The 19,903-nt window shown below is 36.1% G+C and overlaps 1 protein-coding gene across 4 annotated transcripts in view; it reads right to left on the minus strand.

Moving 5' to 3' along the window:
• LOC144957758 (aquaporin-like) overlaps window positions 1–15,947 on the minus strand; it is a gene marked incomplete at its 3' end in the record, with an annotated part of 26,466 nt that extends 10,519 nt beyond the window's left edge. Inside the window, 2 exon segments of one of the 4 annotated variants that reach the window (XM_078889156.1) lie at window positions 3,411–3,750; window positions 15,830–15,947. In XM_078889156.1, coding sequence (XP_078745282.1) covers window positions 3,411–3,644 — 234 coding nt within the window. 4 annotated transcript variants of the gene reach the window in all.
• Between the last annotated feature and the right edge of the window lie 3,956 nt (window positions 15,948–19,903).

Below are 19,903 nucleotides of genomic sequence, written 5' to 3' on the forward strand. Positions count from 1 at the left end.
TGGACAGTGGAGGACGATGTGATCGCTAGTCTCTGGGGCTGCCTGACATTTCTTGCAGGTATCACTGTTTCGAAGTTACCATCTGCACATATTTGATGCAGTTCTGCCATGTCCAGTTAAGAGGCATGGGGTAAAAGTAACCCTGGTAAACTACGGATATCGTCGGTGCTAGTGTTGAGTGAGTTAATATAAAGCCTTTCCCGGAAGCCAACGTGAAAACTCAGAAAGAATATCGGATAGAACAATACGTTTCGTTGTAATGGAACAATCATAATGAACAAAACTTTGTATAGATAGAACGAAGTTGACGTCACTCGGGTCTTTGTTATTGCTTTTTTTTTGCCATCCACGTTTATGAGTAATTCTCACTTATCTAACTCTATTATCCGGAGTATTATATACAAGTTAATGGTTACACAGAGTTTTGTGTGTTGGTCCGTTATACTTCCGGATGGCAATGTTGTGAGCTTCTTAGCCAAGCGCATACTATCTATCTATTGAGTACAGCTGGAAGTAACTGGAATAAATAAGGATGTCAAAATACTGGTTCTAATCCCCCTGGAAATGTGAAACCATTTCTCCCCAGGACTGGACGCACACATTGTGCAATCCGATCGTCTGGTTTCTAGCCTAAATGTGACCTATCGTCTCAAAACGGAATTATGTCGGGATGGACCAGATGCTAAAAAGTCAAATTATAGTTAAACTGGTCAAAAATATGAAACGTTGGTATTTACCACAGTAAAATATGATATTCTTTCTACTTCTATAAAGCATATAAACTCAACTGAAGCATGATATTTCTGGCTACAAATTCCATCTTAAGCATCTTAATCATCCCGACTTTATAACGTTTTGAGACGAGAGGTTACAAATACATGCTGGTCGACAATAAAGTACATCCATCCTCGCTCTTTTCATCTCGTACTCACAGGAACCTGCCTATTCATTCACACTGCTATTAAAATAGTTTAGTTCTTAAGGTGACAAATGATGATGATGATGATGATGATGATGATGATGATGATGAGGACGACGACGACTACTACGATGATGAAGGCGATGAAGCTAACGATAACGATGATGATAATGACAATGACAACGACAACAACAACAAAGATGTTAGAAATAACTATCACGACGATAACGATTCGAAGAAGATAATAATAATATGATCATGACACGATGATGGACAAAATCGTGATTTTATCTAATCTCACGCGGGGAGAAAAATATATTCTTTATTTGTGGCCCTTCGCCTCAAAACGGTATTAAGTCGGGATGGTTAAGATGTTGAAAATTTAATTTATAGACAGAAATATCAGACTTGTGTTGAGTTTGTATTTTTAATTGAGGAGAATGGATACCATATTTTAGTGTCATATTGCCAAAAATTAATATTTTTGTTCAGTTTAACATTAAATTCGGCTTTTAAGCATATGGCTCGTTCCGAAATAATACCGTTTTGAGACGATGGGTCACATTTTATCCTTGTCAGCCGTTTTCTCGCCACACGTATTCTTGCTGTCCTCTCAAGCCAAGCATAGACTACCAGCGATCTATCGGTGGATGAGAATAAGACAAGCGAAACGACCAACCGAGGGATCAATGTCAGTGAGAAGACAACCATAGATCTAGTAGGTGTGTTAGAGATCGTGTCACTTTATAAAGCAAGTTCGTTTCGCTCGACCAATTTGTTTATTGTTACAAACAGTAGGAATGAAAAAGGGCGGGCTAAAAAATATTGGATTTAGCTTGACGATAAGGCTGCGATATTATTGAGCTTTTTTTTTTATATATATATATATATATATATATATATATATATATATATATATATATATATATGTAGCGCAATATCCACTAAATGTACTCATAAAGCGCTTTTATAAGGGGTCCCTGGCCAACAGCAACATTTAACATTAATTTAGGACGGGACATGACGTATGTTGGGCGATGTTATAATTTTTTTCAGACAGAGACAACGCTGTTAACGGACAGGTACTCATTTTACACCTGAGTGCGGTGAGAGAATGTGAATAAAGAGTCTTCTCCAAGACCACATAGCCTCACGATATCAGTATATAATATCTACGGGCTGCTGCGATGACTAAAAGTGTTATAACAATGATGGGCATGATCTATATTAACTTTCCATGTGCTCGAGGTCATTGGTCACATTGCAAAGTGTGCTCAAAGTGACCCACATAGTGAAAAGTGTTCACCAGCTTTTTAAATGTTTAATATCACGAACGGTCATTTGATTCAGCTTGACACATGGGGGTATGTTTATAACATAATTTGTAAACAAAGCAGTGTGTTTACATTTGTAAAGAAATAAATATCCAATCGTTGGACAACAACAAATCATGTGATTGATGGCCTGGTTGGACGAAAACATGAATATAGATAGCATGCGCTTGGCTAAGAAGCTCACAACATTGCCATCCGGAAGTATAACAGACCAACACACAAAACTCTGTATGACCATGAACTTTTATACTCTAGATAATACAATATACAGTTAAGTGATGGCAAAAATCAATAACAAAGACCCCAGTGACGTCAGCTTCATTCTATCTATAGATCGCTCCCATTGTTGAAAAAACAAACAAACTGATCTGTACATAAAATAAGGTAAAAGGGCCAATATTATCAAACCCAAGTCTGCTTCAGGGTATTTCAACTACTTATAATATGGTAAAGGAAGAGATTTTATTGCCATAAATAATACCACTAATATCCCTCCCTCTTCCACCACCACCTCCTCTTCATCTTCTTCCACAACCACGCCTCATCCTCCTCCTTCTCTTCCTTCTTCTTCTTCTTCTTCTTCTTCTTCTTCTTCTTCTTCTTCTTCTTCTTCTTCTTCTTCTTCTTCTTTCTTTCTTTCTTTTCTTCTTTCTCTCCTCCTCCTCCTTCTCCTCCTCCTCCTCCCTCCTCCTCCTCCTCCTCCTCCTCCTCCTCCTTCTTCTTCTTCTCGTTCTTGTTCTTCTTGTTCTTGCGCGGCTGTTTGATCTAGTGGTTTGACACTTGCTTTCGGATCGGAAGGTGCTGGGTATTTCGAATCTCCCTTGGCGCATAGTTGAATCCTTGGAAAAGGCTCTTTGCTCACATTCCATCGCTGTACTCATGTGTAAAATGAGTACCTGGCCATTAACAACGTTGTCTCTGTGGGAAAAAAATTGCAATATCACCTCCCATGTCATGTCCCGTTCTATGTGTAGGTCAGGGACCCCTGTAAAGCGTTTTGAGCACGTTTAGTGGATATTGAGGTATATAAAACCTCACGTTCTTCTTCTTCTTCTTCTTCTTCTTCTTCTTCTTCTTCTTCTTCTTCTTCTTCTTCGTTGAAGTGACCTAAAACAGTATCATTTGCTGTAACCAGTCAATACAAACAAATCAATTACCTGTATTAGAGGAGCTGGCGTCTCTCCATCTTTGCTTACTCCGACAGCAATCGTGAAGAATCCCAAAAAGAACACGCCCACCAGCTCCGCGAAGCATGCTTGCCACATCTCCACACTTTTGATATCGTCAATGTTTTCGGAAATTTTCCGCCAAATCCAACTTCCGCTTTCACTTTCATTTTCAGAGCGGTCTCCTACTGTCTTCAATCGGACTGGCATAGTGGTAACGGACATCCTGTATTTCTTTACTAGAGCTGTTGTTGTCGGTGGTTCTGCTTCTACTGGTCTTGTACTCTGTGCTGTTGCCTCTGATCTTCCTGTTTGTGTTGTGATTTCACTCCTAGACAGAAACAACAGTATTGTATTCCAGACGTTATTAGAGAAAAAAACAAAAACCACACACATACACACACACACACATACACACACACCTTAGACCGATTCCATAATTAACAGTTCACGGCAACGAAACTTTTAGGAAAATCAACTATTTTTCTAAATGTGACCCACCATCTTAAAATGGTTATTAAGTCGTGATTTACAAGGTATTGGAAATTCAATTTATAGCCTAAAACATGAAACCTTGGGGTTAGTTTCTCTTCGTTATAGTTAATAATATATAATATTTCTTGCATTGCAAAACTCTCGAAGTTCGTATATCTCACTATCCTAATTCTAAATCCCTGTTTAGGAGTTGTGTGCATCTTGACATAATACCGTTATGAGACAATAAATAGGTCACACATATTTAAACACACATTGAAATTCAAATGAATTTGACATTATGCTCAACAATTTCTTATCATTTTACTCTATACCAACTGGGATGTAATGAAATCAGTGATGTGAGAAAACCAAACATTTAAATTGAGGATCATTATGTTAAAATCGAAACCCATATCTTCGATGCCAGTCTAAGAATTGTTTTTCTTCTCTTTTCTCTATTTTTACATCGGACTCCGCATGAAGTGAACACTCTTAAAATCTATTTCTCATTAAAGTCAAAACTCTAAAAGTCAACACTCTTAAAATCAACTTAAGATGGTGAACATCAAAATTCTTAAAGCCAGCTTCTGATTAATTTCAACAGTTCAAAAGTCAACTTCTGATTAACTTCAACGCTCTTAAAGTCAACTTTTGATTAACTTCAACACTCTTAAAGTCAACTTTTGATTAACTTCAACAATCTTGAAGTCAACCTCGGATTAAAATGAACAATTCTTGTTTGTACGAAATGTTTGGTCTTTATCTGAGTTTGTTCCTTTGTTTATTGATAAAATCAACCTTGCTTAAAGGTCTGGGGGTGTTGACGTTATCAGAATTCCACTGTAATTGTCTTTTAAATTGCAACAATTCATTCTAATACTTACATTTTAAAACCGTGGATTGATTTATCACTTTAAGAGTACCCAGAAACTGTCATGAGGCTGTTTAGTTTGTATCGTTGTTAAGTCTGTGATTATATTACTAGATACCTATTAATCTTTCTTTTTTATAAACGTCAATGGCTAACCGTGTAATGAAAGGAAATAGGTAATTTAATTTATTGCACCATTTTTGGCACGACAACTGACTTGACTGAAAGAGGAAATTTTAGGACATTTGATAAGTCGGTGTGCACGAAAAATAAGCGTTTTGTTAAAATTGTCCTTTTAGTCCGGTCAAATTAAGAAATTAAGGGACAGGCACCGGTGTAAGATAAAGATTTGAGCAAGTGTGTTTGAAAGGTACCAGACAAAGCAAGAAAGAAATAGAAAAGAAAAAAAAAACATCCCCAAAAAATCAGTCGACCTCGACTGGGGATCGAACATCAGACATTCTGATTACCGGTCAGACGTGCTACTATTACACCAAAAATGGTGTCTGGCACCTTTAATCCGGTCCATAAGACTATTGATATTTCGGTGGAGTTATTTAAAATGTGACTCTCCGTGTCAAAGCGGTAGTATGTTGGGATCCACTCGGTTAGGGAAATTGAATTCTTTGCCACAAATATCAAACTTGGGTTTACTTTCTCTACGTCATGCTGGAGTATAAATACTATTTCTTGCTTTACAAAAACTTCTAAGGTCCAATTTCTCATCATTCTATCTCTAAATTCACTTTTTGGGGTCTGAATCATCTCGACATAATACCGTTTTGAGACGGAGGGTCACAAATAGCTTTGTCAAATTGAAATCAATTTATATTCTTTTAGAACTGGACTTCTGTCGCTTAAAGGCCAGATGATATTACTGCGTGATAATAACAATTTTAAAAGATATAATATAGAGGTATGGAAATAGATTTCTAAGATTTCAAATCTCGTATACAAGAAATGTTTAGTTTTCACATTGAAGATTACAAAACATGCTGCAGTTCAAAGTTTGCCTTCGTGCAATTGCATCGGAAAGGGAAACCTGTTTTTTTTGTTGACATAAACATTTGATATTCATATAGAAGACAACTTTAGCCTCAAGTAGTTTGATCTCCAAATATGGAATCGGACTTTTATTATCTTCCTTCCATCCGCACCATTTGGAATTTGGTAAAGCATGAATGACTCAATGGCTGTGGCCCAAATACTCACTTGAAAGACACTGCTTTCAAAGTGGCGGTACAGACCATCAATTGTTGGAGGGACTTTATCAACGTCTTTCGTTTTGTTTCGAAAATGTTCAACCTTAAAGATCGACATATTGTTCATCGGCTACCTTTGTATACTTGGCATACAGAGAATCACATATTCAGAAAAGTGAGTGGAGCAGGCACTTATGTTGGTAACAACAAGATATGAAGTGAGTAGAAAAGTGCCAGAAGACAATAGAGAATAAAAAAATTTTTCGCGGCGGTGGTGGGGTTTGAACCTGCGACCCTATTGGTACGACAACTCCGCCTGGCAGGTGAGAGCGTGGCTCTACCGTGTGAGCTATCCACGAACACAAAAATATTCGTTTCAAACCCAAAGTCATTTCTAGATCCCTCTCTCACCAACTTCTTGAGATCGCCGATTCGTTCACCACCATCGCGAAGTAATTTTGACCAGCAGTTAAGCTTAATAGCCAATATTCTCATCACAAACATATAACATAGAAACGATTGAGACATTGAGTATGCTCCGGTGTATGGGGTGAATTTTTAATTCAGAAAAGTGAGTGGAGCAGCCACTTATGTTGGTAACAACAAGATATGAAGTGAGTAGAAAAGTGCCAGAAGACAATAGAGAATAAAAATTTTTTTCGCGGCGGTGGTGGGGTTTGAACCTGCGACCTTATTGGTACGACCAACATAAGTGCCTGCTCCACTCACTTTTCTGAATTAAAAATTCACCCCATACACCGGAGCATACTCAATGTCTCAATCGTTTCTATGTTATATGTTTGTGATGAGAATATTGGCTATTAAGCTTAACTGCTGGTCAAAATTACTTCGCGATGGTGGTGAACGAATCGGCGATCTCAAGAAGTGGGTGAGAGAGGGATCTAGAAATGACTTTGGGTTTGAAACGAATATTTTTGTGTTCGTGGATAGCTCACACGGTAGAGCCACGCTCTCACCTGCCAGGCGGAGTTGTCGTACCAATAAGGTCGCAGGTTCAAACCCCACCACCGCCGCGAAAAAAATGTTTATTCTCTATTGTCTTCTGGCACTTTTCTACTCACTTCATATCTTGCAGAGAATCACATAGAGACTTTGAGATATCTGTATTAGAACATTTACGATATTTGCCAATTTATGAATAACAGGAGACAGTGGGGCTTTGGCTTTGATAAGGACGTATAACGTGAACCTCAAATCACAACACCCCATTCTGACCGTAGACGAGACATAAGAGATGACTTTACAGTAAGAGCCCCACTATCTAGATCTCTCCTCAGCTTTCCTCATTGGTATTTGGCTGTCCATCCCTGTGCATTCCTTTACACGTTACATTATCCATCCAGCACTCTGTTGCCTTCCTCTCACTCTGACTCGCTCCAAGGTCCCTTGCATAATGTTTTTTGCCAAGGGAGACGATTACAAAGAGCTGGCTTAATAATATCAAAGTGAGAGGGAATGGGGATACCCCTCTCAAGCGCATAATGGGCGGTGTCCCCGTTTCTAGCCGAAATAAGTCTCGGCATATTCCCTAACTACGGACAGAGATGCATGTACGAGATAGAACTCGGTTTGGACGAATTCAATCCCTCGAGAGGGCGGGAACATACACCCCTCGAAACTAGGTGAGAAGAAGAAGAAGAAGAAGAAGAAGAAGAAGAAGAAGAAGAAGAAGAAGAAGAAGAAGAAGAAGAAGAAGAAGAAGAAGCAGAAGAAGAAGAAGAAGAAGAAGAAGAAGAAGAAGAAGAAGAAGAAGAAGAAGAAGAAGAAGAAGAAGAAGAAGAAGAAGAAGAAGAAGAAGAAGAGAAGAAGAAGAAGAAGAAGAGGAAGAAGAAGAAGAAGAAGAAGAAGAAGAAGAAGAAGAAGAAGATGAAGAAGAAGAAGAAGAAGAAGAAGAAGAAGAAGAAGAAGAAGAAGAAGAAGAAGAAGAAACAGTACTATTCAAAAGGCCGGTTTCAGCATTTACGATCAAACCATTTTACCGTGTTATGACAAAGCACGGTTTACCCACTTTTGACAGAAAACTTTTTGTTTCTATATGGATAGACAAGATTGAACCTCAAACTGTCATAAAATTGTTTAATTTACATTTGAGAATTTTAACACATTTTAAATTTACAACTTAACTCTCTCTTTACCGATCATTTTCAGTACTTTCCCAAAAATCGCGGGCTTACCCAGCAGAAAAAAAATTGATTTTTTAAAACTCAAACACTCTCGCTACAAAACAACTTTATGTTCTTATGAATTAAAATTAGATAATTGTGATGTCCAAAATAAATTTGAATAAGAAAAATGTATATTGTGTCGTAACAAATGTGACGATTTTGCTGTAGGTGGTAAGGAGAGGGTTAATGACAAGTTGTGAATCGTTTTGATTTCATGATTTTAAAAAATAAGGCCCTTCAGCATTCGTAAAGGAGCTTCCTGTCAAGTGTCTGTTCCAAAGAAAGAAGGAAATATCAGAGACGTCAGCCGCAGTGCAGTGCCGCAAAGTGATTGAGGGCGATGTGACTTGCTCAAGGTCACACAGCGTGGCTGGGTAGTCGAACTCGGTACCTTTCATGTGCGAAACAAAGACCGTACCGCTGAGTCTCACTTTCCAATATTATATCAATATATAAAACATTTAGTCTACGTATGCTTATTTGCAGGTCTGATAAGTCAAATTGATACTGTGCGGCTATGTGGTCTAGTGGTATGACACTCGTTTTCGGATCGGAAGGTCCTGGGTTCGAGCCTCGCTCGACGCATAGTTGAGTCCTTGGAAAAGACTCTTTACTCACATTCTCTCACCGTACTCAGGTGTAAAATGAGTACCTGGCCGTTAACAGCGTTGTCTTTGTCCGAAAAATTGTAATATCGCCTAACAGGCGTCATGTCTCGTCCTACATGTTAAATGTTGCTGTTGACCAGGGACCCCTTGCAAAGCGCTTTGAGCACGTTAAGTGGATATTGCGCTATATAAAAGCTAAAAAAAAATGATACGGGCTCACTGTTGTAATGGAAACACTCTCAAAACCAACACAGCATATTGCCCATTAAAACAATGCTAAAGCTAAAATCAAGCCCGTATTTATTGCGTTCCGTTATGACGAGACCTGCAAATATCATGTACACGCTGGTTGTTGTCAAAATGAGAGAAAAGTATTTCTGTCGGGGACTACAGAACGGGGGACTATCGTAGTTATTGCCTCCATTCTTATTCCTGCTGTTGACATTACCTTTTATAGATTGAATGGATGGGTGGTTAGATTTGCATCTCTTAACGCTTTAGGAATGTGTACGGGTCTAGCTGCGACTATAGCAACTTTTTATGTGAAACTCGGTGACAACCTGTAAAAATAAATCCCGCCATTCATATTCCAAGGTCAATGTAATACTGACCCTTCGCCTCAAAACGGTACTAAGTCGGGTTGGTTAAGATGTTGAAAATTGAATTTATAGCCAGAAATATCAGACTTGTGTTGAGTTTATACGATTTATTGAGGAAATGGATACCATATTTTAGGGTTCGTATGCCATCAGTTTATATTTTTGACTAGTTTGACATTAAACCCGGCTTTTAGGCATATGGTTCGTTCCGACATAATACCGTTTTGAGACGAAGGGTCAATAAGATGGATTTTGGATATATTATAATTATAAGACGACAAATTGCCAGCTAAGGGTAAAAAATTTGGTTGGAGAATGGATGGTGGTGAATGGTGAATGAACGGTGGTGAATGGTGAATGAATGGTGGTGAATGGTGAATGGTCAGTGGTAAAATAACCTTCCTTGACCTTTATTTAGGCACTAGTTGTGGTTGGTAGTGGCAGTTTGTTTTGCGACACTCGGATACGCTTTTCTGCCGTACACTCATATGTGATCCCTCGTCTCAAAACGGTATTAAGTCGGGATGATTAAGATGCAGAAAATGGAATTTCTTGCCAGAAATATCATGCTTAAGTTGAGTTTATATGCTTAATAGAGGAGAAGGAATATCATATTTTACTGTGCTAAATACCAACGTTACAGATTTTTGACCAGTTTAACTATAATTTGACTTTTTAGCATCTGGTCTATCCCGACATAGTACCGTTTTGAGACGAGGGGTCACATATTTTAAAATCTGGCCAAGTCCCAGGTTTGAGTTGGGTTTTTTTTTTGCCAAGAAGATGGTCATTTAAATTGATCGATATTTAAATCGACCAGTTTTTCTGGCTAAATTTTAAAATATTATGGGGTTTTTTTTTCCCAGAGTACGGCAGTTTGAAAGATTCCTATGAAATAAGGGGTCAGTCTAAGTTTGTTTTTTTTTTAGCCATGAAACAAATAGCAGAAGAAGAAGAAGAAGAAGAAGAAGAAGAAGAAGAAGAACTTGGGGACAATAATATTATGATATAGATGAAGCCCACATCCCAAGTTTCCTGAGTACAGATGACATTTTTATTATCTAAATTTCTCCGGCATTCTGTATCTTTGAGGAGGTGGGAAAAGGGGGTGGGGTGTTGGTGTGAGGTCACAATAAATATCAAAGATTCTAATAAATTAGGATAATATCTATATCAATGAATTCCAGAAGAAGAATTAAGCTGAGGAGGAGGAGGAGGAGGAGGAGGAGGAGGAGGAGAATTAGGAGGAGGAGGAGGAGGAGGAGGGGGAGGAGGAGGAGGGGGAGGAGGAGGAGGAGGAGGAGGAGGAGGAGGAGGAAGAAGAGAATGATATGTATAAAAAAGAAAATTGAGTTACTCCTAGAACTATTTTCTAAAATGCCCTTCACCATCTGATATCGACTGATTAGCTATATGTAGGTCAAATAGACCGAAAGTACTTTAAGGCATTGTCATATTATTACTAAACACCAAGTATCTACAGTCATCTATTTTCTTTTGTTCCACATTGCATGATTAGCTACAGTCGAATATTTATGACGACTACAATAACAGAATAGGTAACCAATTAACTACACTACTCTGAAAAACTAGTATTTAGAATTTGGCCAAAAAAAGCCAAACTTCGTCCTTCAAATATCGATCGTTTTAAATGACCCTCGTCTTGGGAAAAAAACTCTCAAATCTGGAACATAATTAACGACTTCATCAAGTCCCAGGTTTGAGAGTTTTTTGCCAAGATGAAGGTAATTTAAATTGATGGATATTTGAAGGACATGTTTTCTGGCCAAATTTTTGAATACGAGATTGTTTTCTCCCAGTGTACGACAGTTAACTGGTTTATAGTGTAATAAGCTTAAAATAATCTTTCATAATAACCGCAAACCGTCGGATTAACTAAAGTACTTATTGGAGTACCTGAAGAACAATATGTAGCCGGTCGTCACAAACGGTATTATAACTTATTGTAGTACCAGAAGAACAATTTGTAACCGGTCGTCACAAACGGTATTATGATTTATTGTAGTACCAGAAGAACAATTTGTAACCGATCGTCACAAACGGTATTATGACTTATTGTAGTACCAGAAGAACAATTTGTAACCGATCGTCACAAAACGTATTTATGTCAGGTAACAGAAAATGAAGTCAGAAGAAAAGTGCCAGAAGACAATAGAGAATAAAATTTTCGCTCTAACCCACGACTTTACTGATACGACAACTCCGCCTGGCCGTGAGAGGGACTGTCGTATCAGTAAGGCCGGAGGTCTGATCCCCTCAAAATAAATTTTAAAAAACCTGGTGCGCACAGTTCGTGTAAATGTCGCTGCTCGAAGCTCGAAGCTCGAAGAAATAAATAACAATGTGAGATTTAATGTAAGCTTCAATTTAATATACGAAAAAGCTACAGAGGAATGGGATAATGTGATAGTGGCGCTGTTAACATGAATAGAATAGTATGCATATTATTTCCTGTCCATCAATGTATTTGTATTATTCATCTTAACAACGCCACGCCCACATAATGTCAATTGTCTGTAGTGTTTCATTCATCCTGTTTTGTTGATAAAGGAGAAACCCGGAACGTTCATTTTGTATAAAACTGTTTTCGTATATTAAATTGAAGCTTACATTCAATTTCACATTGTTGTTTAACCCTCTCCTTACCGCCTACAGCAAATTCGTCACATTTGTTACGACAAAATATACATTTTTTTCTTATTTATATTTATTTGTACTATAGATCTACATCACATTGAAATGTGTTTAATCAAAAAGAACATAAAGTCGTTCTGTAGAGAGATTGTTTGAGTTTTAAAAAAATTGGATTTTCTGCTTGATAAGCCTGACATTTTCGGAAAGTACTGAAAATGATCGGTAAGTAAAGAGTTAATACAGTTATTATGTAGTCGGCTTCAGAGTGAATTTCGAGACTTCAGCAATTTGATCCGCCGACCATTGATAAATAATTAAAGTTGTAGATGAGAATTTCCAACTTTGCGGGCTTTTCTTACAGCTTAAGAAATTGTCGTTATCCTATTGTATCATTAAAGAGCGGATGGGCTTTCAAACCCTTTAAATGTGACCCTTCGCCTCAAAATGGTATTCAGTCAGGATAGTTAAGATGTTGGAAATTGAATTTATAGCCAGAAATATCAGACTTGTGTTCAGTGTGTATGTTTTATTGAGGAGAATGGACACCATATTTTAGGATGCTAATGCCAAAAATTTATATATTTGACCAGTTTTAACATTTAATTCGGCTTTTAAGCATTTGGTACTTTCCTTCATAACACTGTTTTGAGACGATGGGTCACAAATGCTCTGTGCAACTTCATAGATACAATTTTTGAAAGTTTTATATATTATATATATATATATACATAAACAACATTTTATAGTCAATTTGACAATTATCGGTACTTATCACTGTTCAAGTTATTAAATATCTAACACACAAATATTTGTCATAGTAAATCGTAACGATTTGAAATCTGAGCGGCGCATAGATGATTCCTTGGGAAAGCGTTTTACCCACTGACCGTTTACAGCGGAAATAAAAATTGTAATATCGCCTGACAGAAGTCATGTCTAGTCCTTCATGTTAAGTTGTTCTGTTGGCTAGGAATCCATTGAAAAGGGCGTTGAACACGCTGAACGGATATTGCTCTATATAAAAATTCAATTAAAATAAAATCGAATGTATAGTGACAACTGGTAGAATCACAAAATAAGATATCGAAGTAGTTTGAGAAACTCCGTTAATTTCTTTAAATAGGCCATATCAATACTCTTCAACAGTCGTAACGTCACTTCCTTCCTAATGACGAATAGTAACTTAGTAACACAGGCTCTAAACTATCAGAACAATGGCGGACGCCCGTATGAAATATTTCTCAGGTGAACATAAAAGCGTATCCAGAGGACAATAAACCCATAAATTTGATCATGTTTTGACTTTTACACATTCTGATCACGGGGCATATGAAAAGTTCTAACCAGCATGAAGAATAAAAAGTAATGATATTCTTTGTTTAGAGCCAAGATGGCCGCCGTTGCCGGGCGCCGTGACATCAAACTACTGAATCCAATTCATATAACATTTCATAACTGATCCATCAAATATTTTTACAGTAATAAATAACGTTAGAAAAAAAGATATTTGCGCTCAGAATGATCAGAAATGCTCCAAATGTCTAAATATAGATTCTCTGGCACCAAACGATCCTTTTCAACATGACTTATTGAATCAAACACACATATTATTATATCGATTCTGTTGCTGGAGCTAACAATTCGTAACATAACGAAATTTCCTTAACCCTCTCCTTACCAACTATAGGAAAATCGTCACATGCGTTACGATACATTTTTCTTTTTCAAATTCTTTTGTGCATCTTAAAATTTAAAGAAAATGAACATGGTGTTTTGCTAAAGAAATTATTTATCGCCAGAACATTCCTGCTATTGTGTTTGAGTGAAGAAAAATATATTTTTATGTTAGTTGGGTGGGAAGTTTTGGGGAAAATCCTGAAAATGGCTGGTAAGGAAAAAGTTAAAACTTAGTTGGTTTGTAGTTATCTGATCCACATAGGTGTAGTACCCGATTGTCACTGTGGGGCACAGGTTTGATAATCAATAGAGCAACATACAAACCAATCCATGCAGAAAGGTTTGACCTACGGGGCTGTGTGCCAAGACTGTTCTGTTAGTTTGTACGTACCGAATCACTTCCGGTGTGATCAAGTATGTGTCAATATTCCAGAAATGTTATATGTTACCCTTCGTTTCAAAATAGTATTATCTCGCGGTAATTTTTTCCGTCCGTCTTCTTGTACGACAGTGAATGTTGAAATATAAAAATATATATCAGAAAGAGAGGGTAAAAGAAGGAGAGAGAAAAAGAAAGAAAGAAAAGGAGAAAGAGAGAGAAAGAGAGATAGAGATAGATAGATATAGAGAGAGAGAGTGAGAGAGAGAGAGAGAAAGAGAAAGAAAGAAAGAGAGAGCGAGAGCGAGAGCGAGAGAGAGAGAGAGAGAGAGAGAGAGAGAGAGAGAGAGAGAGAGAGAGAGAGAGAAAATGCCATGTAACATTTATGAATTCCTATTTACATTTTCAAGACTATAATACCTGTTTGTGTCAGTCTCGTGAATTTAAAAGGCAACACAACAAATTGATTATGCACCAAAAATCAATAAATGAATGAATGAATAACACGTAATAAATTCAATATGGAAACGACAGTGCACGAAATAGTTTAGCCCCAATGATATCAATGGTATAGATAAGTAGAAAGACAACACTACAAGTGTTAAGAAAATAAAATGTATGGAACTAAACACTCGAAAACCTCTCAACTGCGTGACATCATTAGGGATGGAATTATTAAGAGTTGATTCATAGCTGCACTTGGACAAATGTCTATATAACTAAACTAGAGTCAAAATGCGCATTTGATGAGATGAGATGAATATTTTATTTATTATTATTATTATTATTATTATTATATTATTATTATTATTATTATTATTATTATTATTATTATTATTATTATTATATTATTATTATTATTATTATTATTATTATTATTATTATTATTATTTTATTATTATTATTATTATTATATTATTATTTTATTATTATTATTATATTATTATTATATTATTTATTATTATATTATTATTATTATTATTATTTTTTTATTTTTTTTATTTATATTATTATTTATTTATTATTATTATTATTATCATCATCATCATCATCTTCATAATCATCATCATCATTATAACCCATTATTATTGTTCTTGTTGTCGTTGTTCCATATCATCATCACTACCACTATCATCATTATTAAAGACCAGCCACCACGACAGGACACCTCTAGACCGAATCATGAAAATACAAATCTTAAATAAATTAATAATACCCTTTATAACATAAAATAAAAATTCACGAATACATTATAAAACATATTTGTTTCGATTTTAGTAGATGGTATGAGAAGCAAGATAGGTTTTGTTTGTGTTGTGTGTTGTGTTGTGTGTGTGTATGTGTGTGTGTGTGTGTGCGCTTGTGTGTGTAAATGAGTATGTTTCAGCCAATGTAATTTGTAATTTAAGCGCTGAGAGTCTGGTGTCTCGGAGTTATAGCGCTATATAAGTTTTCAGCATTATTATTATTATTATTATTATTATTATTATTATTATTATAAAACATTGGACACAATACTGCCGTTGTTTTTAAAGACACAGTAAATGCAATGTTAACCAAATAGCACATACTGTGTTCCTTAATGAAAAAACTTGAGCTTTTATATATAAAACAAAATGAAACGGCAGACTACATAAATAATTCAACGTTCAATAATAAAAACAATCAAATTAACAGCACTGCAGTGGACCTGTTCTAGTAAATTCATATCCATGGCTTGATAGATTATTATTAAATAAGAACACACTACAGGCACCTGGATGAAACCGTGTCTTAAGAATACGAGACCATCAACAACAGTTTCAAAGACTATCCATCCACTTAGAATCAACAAGGCACGCAAGCACCAATTCAGCGGACCGAAAACATCAAGGTGTAAATCTATACTTGTTAGAAAATGATCTTGATGGTGTTTTTTTTCGTTTAGTGTGCACCTTTTTATTGGGACGCTGTGGCATGCATTTTTGATTGTTCGGTTAACCGATTTTTCCGTTAAAGAGGACAATGTTTGAATATATATCTGACTATAATTGCTATGCTTTATTATTGATTTTACTTACTTGATTTGCTGATTGTAAATATTATATTCATGTATGAGTTATATTGGCAACTGCCTAAAAATAAACTTTGGAATTGAAAAATTCAATTTAATAAAAAGCTTCTGCAGAAAATTTATGAAAATAATATGACTGTTTTAATTTGTTTAGCAACTTTGAATAATTAAATGCAATATGTCTTTGAATGTGTTTATGATTAATATCGCGTTATCAAATTCTGACTTTAGCTGTTTATATTATGGCATTTGTGCTTCTGCACAGTTAGTTGTACCTGGCTAGAAGTCCCAGGTTTGAAGATGTTTGTCAAGATGAGGATCATTTTAATCAATTGATAGTTGAAGGACGAGTTTTCTGGTCAAAATTTTAATTACATTTTTGTAGAGACGGCAATTCAGAATCTGGCAACATAGATCTGTGGCACTTGTTGCCTTCGATTAAAAAAAAATTATCTGTCGATATGTATATAATATTTTTGCCTATTTATTTTTTAACCCTTTCCTTACCAACTATAGGAAAATCGTCACATTCGTTACGATACAACCAACATTTTTCTTATTCAAATTTCTCTTGTTGATCATAAAATTTAAAGAAAATGAACAGAGCATGTTTTGCTACAGAAATTATTTATCGCAAGAACGTTACTGCTATTGTGTTTGAGTGATAAAAAAAAATTATTTTGGTGTTAGTTGGATGTGAAGTTTTGGGGAAAATCCTGAAAATGGCTGGTAAGGAGATCGTTAAACAAAAATAATTTGTGTGTCACATGAACTCAACTCATTTTCCTGACCGAGGTGGTCGTCGAGGAGACTTTGCAGTAAGGGTCCTCTAGCCAGATCCTCAGCTTTCCCCCATTCAGGCAGCCATATTATTCTGGATAAACCCATATTATTTAAAAATTTGGCCAGAAAACTAGTCCTTTAAATATCGATTGATTTAAATGACCCTCATCTTGACCAAAAAAAAACCGACTTCGCGAAGTCCCAGGTTTGAGAGGTTTTTTTTTGGTCAATATGAGAGTCATTTAAATCAATCGATATTTGAAGGAAGAGTTTTCTGGCCAAATTTTTAAATAATATGGGTTTTACCATAGTAGGACAACACTACTGTTCATCCTTGTTCATTCCTTTACATTATATTATCCATCCAGTATTTTTTTGGGGGGCCTTTTCGTCTTCTGCTTCCCTCCCTTGCATAATGGATTTAAACCAATGTCCCAAGGCAAAAGACTTGTCCAAATCAAGACTATTTTCTTCTTTTGACTATAGACAGGAGGGATGTCTGTGGTCCTGTTAGAGAAATAACTCTTCTTTGGATAACGTTATTCGACGTTATGGTGTTACCAGGTCAAAGGTGTCTAGAAATTTTAAATAGCATTTTCATAACCGTAATATAATGGTTTTAAACCAACGTTTTCTTCTTTTGACTGTAGACAGGAGGAATTTCTGTGGTCTAGTTAGAGAAACAAGTCTTCTGCGGATAACGTTATTCGACGTTTTTATGGTGTAATCAGGACAACGAATGTATCAGAGAAAGTTTAATCAGTAGTTTCATAACTTAAAGTGAATCCACCCCCTTACCTCTCAAATCGTTTAAAACACTGCATCTGTCTTACTCAATGTTGGCTGTACATGAAAGACGGGATTTAAAAAAAATACATTGAGCTTTTATATAGAGCAATATCCACTAAACGTGACCAACGCGCTTTACAAAGGGTCCCTGGCCAACAGCAACAACGCCTGTTAGGCGATATTACATTTTTTTTTAGGACAGAGGCAACGCTATATAAGGGCCGGTACTCATTTCACATCTGAATACGGGGAGAAAATGTGAGTAAAAAGCCTTCTCCAAGGACTCAACTATGCGCCGAGCTAGGCTCGAACCCTTCGAACCCAAGACCTTCCAATCCGAAAGCGATTGTCATACCACTAGACCACATAGCCGCACATAAACAGGGGAATAGTATATACTACATTAAATAATATTTTATCTATCTGTTTCCACATTTAACCAAATTGCATTTAAACGGACGATTTTGTCTCTCTCTTATATTATATAAAGAAAGAACAACAATAGTAGAGTCGGTAGATATAAATCCGTTCGGCTATTTATTCATCTAAAGGATTGATGGGAACCACTGATACGATTGTCATGTGAAGATAAGCATTGAAATAGTTTAGAATAATATATATACATAATATTTGTAAAACTGAATTATTCATAACCAAAATAAGATTTTAAAAAAATGAATTTGTGGTTTTACACAGAGAAACATCCGCATAATGTATTCAAAGACCTTTACATGTGGTTGGTCCCATGCTAGCAAGTAGGGTTATTATTATTACTATCATCATCATCATCATATCACTCATTATCATCAATCACATCATCATCCATCATCATCATCTCATCACATCGTCTCTCATCATCATCATCATCATTCATATCATCATCATCATTCATCATCATCTTATCATCATCATCATCATCATCATCATCATCTCATCATCATCATCATCATCATCATCATCACCATCATCATCATCATTATCATCATCATCATTATCATCATCATCATCATCATCATTATCATCATCATCATCATCATCATCATCATCATCATCATTAGGCGTCCCGATACCATAGTTAGTAGAGCAATCATTCTTCAACGGCAAAGGCACCGAAATCGATCACAGGTGAAGTCGAGATAATTTTCTGACAAACTTGTCCACTCAGCAATGATTAATTGGCTGGGTCTGTTAGATCTCTGGTAGAAAGCACTTTTGCTCTGAATTCACATTCTCTCACTGCACTCAGGTGCTAAATGACAACCTGGTTGTTTGCCACTTTGTCTCTGTCGGAAGAATTATTGTAATATCGCCTAACAGGCGTCATCGTGTCTTGCCACGCGTGGTCAATGTTTCTGTCGGCTTGAGAGCAAACTAAAGTGATTTGAGCACGTTTAGTTCAGGTCTTTTTTGTAACATGTTCAACTCTGGCGCAATAATAATAATAATAATAATAATAATAATAATAATAATAATAATAATAATAATAATAATAATAATAATAATAATAATAATAATCGTTATTGTCAAAATTGAAGGCAATTCATGTGAGGTAAACAATGCTCAGTTTGGTTCATGGTATGAGCATCAACACGTTTACAAATACAGACACAGCCATACACGAACATACACACTTGCACATTGTTTCTACACATGTATACAGAGTTGACACGATTAATAGAAATAAACAGATATGAACATTTATATAGCGTATTTTTTCCACGAATTTACCAAGCTCAATTTTTCATTTATACCCTCAACATTGCTTATGGAAGCGTATTTCTTTTTCATTCAGTACTAGTCGCCTAATAAGCGTTGTTTGTGTACTAACAATCTAACAATATCCGTCAATGCCAGCAGTCAGAAACCCATCACCACCAAAGTCGAGTATGGTAATGTGTGTAAAGGACGCCAATGTTGGGACCCGAATTTTCCACGATCATTTTCACCCATCCGGTTACTGAATATGCTTAACGATGCTTGACTTTTGTAACATGGCGAGACACCGTACCAGATGGGTTAAAATGTACATTTTTGATATCACTTCACTGCCTTGATCCACTTCATGTTGTTTCCATGCACCGTGAACACCAACACCATCAATTTTGACGCTCTATGCTGTAAGATCAGTCATGCGTGAAATCAGTTGAAATCTTATAACATCATCATTATTATTACTAAACATCATTCTCTTTTGTTATTATTATA

Source organism: Berghia stephanieae, chromosome 12, assembly GCF_034508935.2.
Source record: "Berghia stephanieae isolate SIO BIC M18660-M18661 chromosome 12, UCSD_Bste_1.3, whole genome shotgun sequence".
In the NCBI taxonomy this organism is placed as follows: domain Eukaryota; kingdom Metazoa; phylum Mollusca; class Gastropoda; order Nudibranchia; family Aeolidiidae; genus Berghia; species Berghia stephanieae.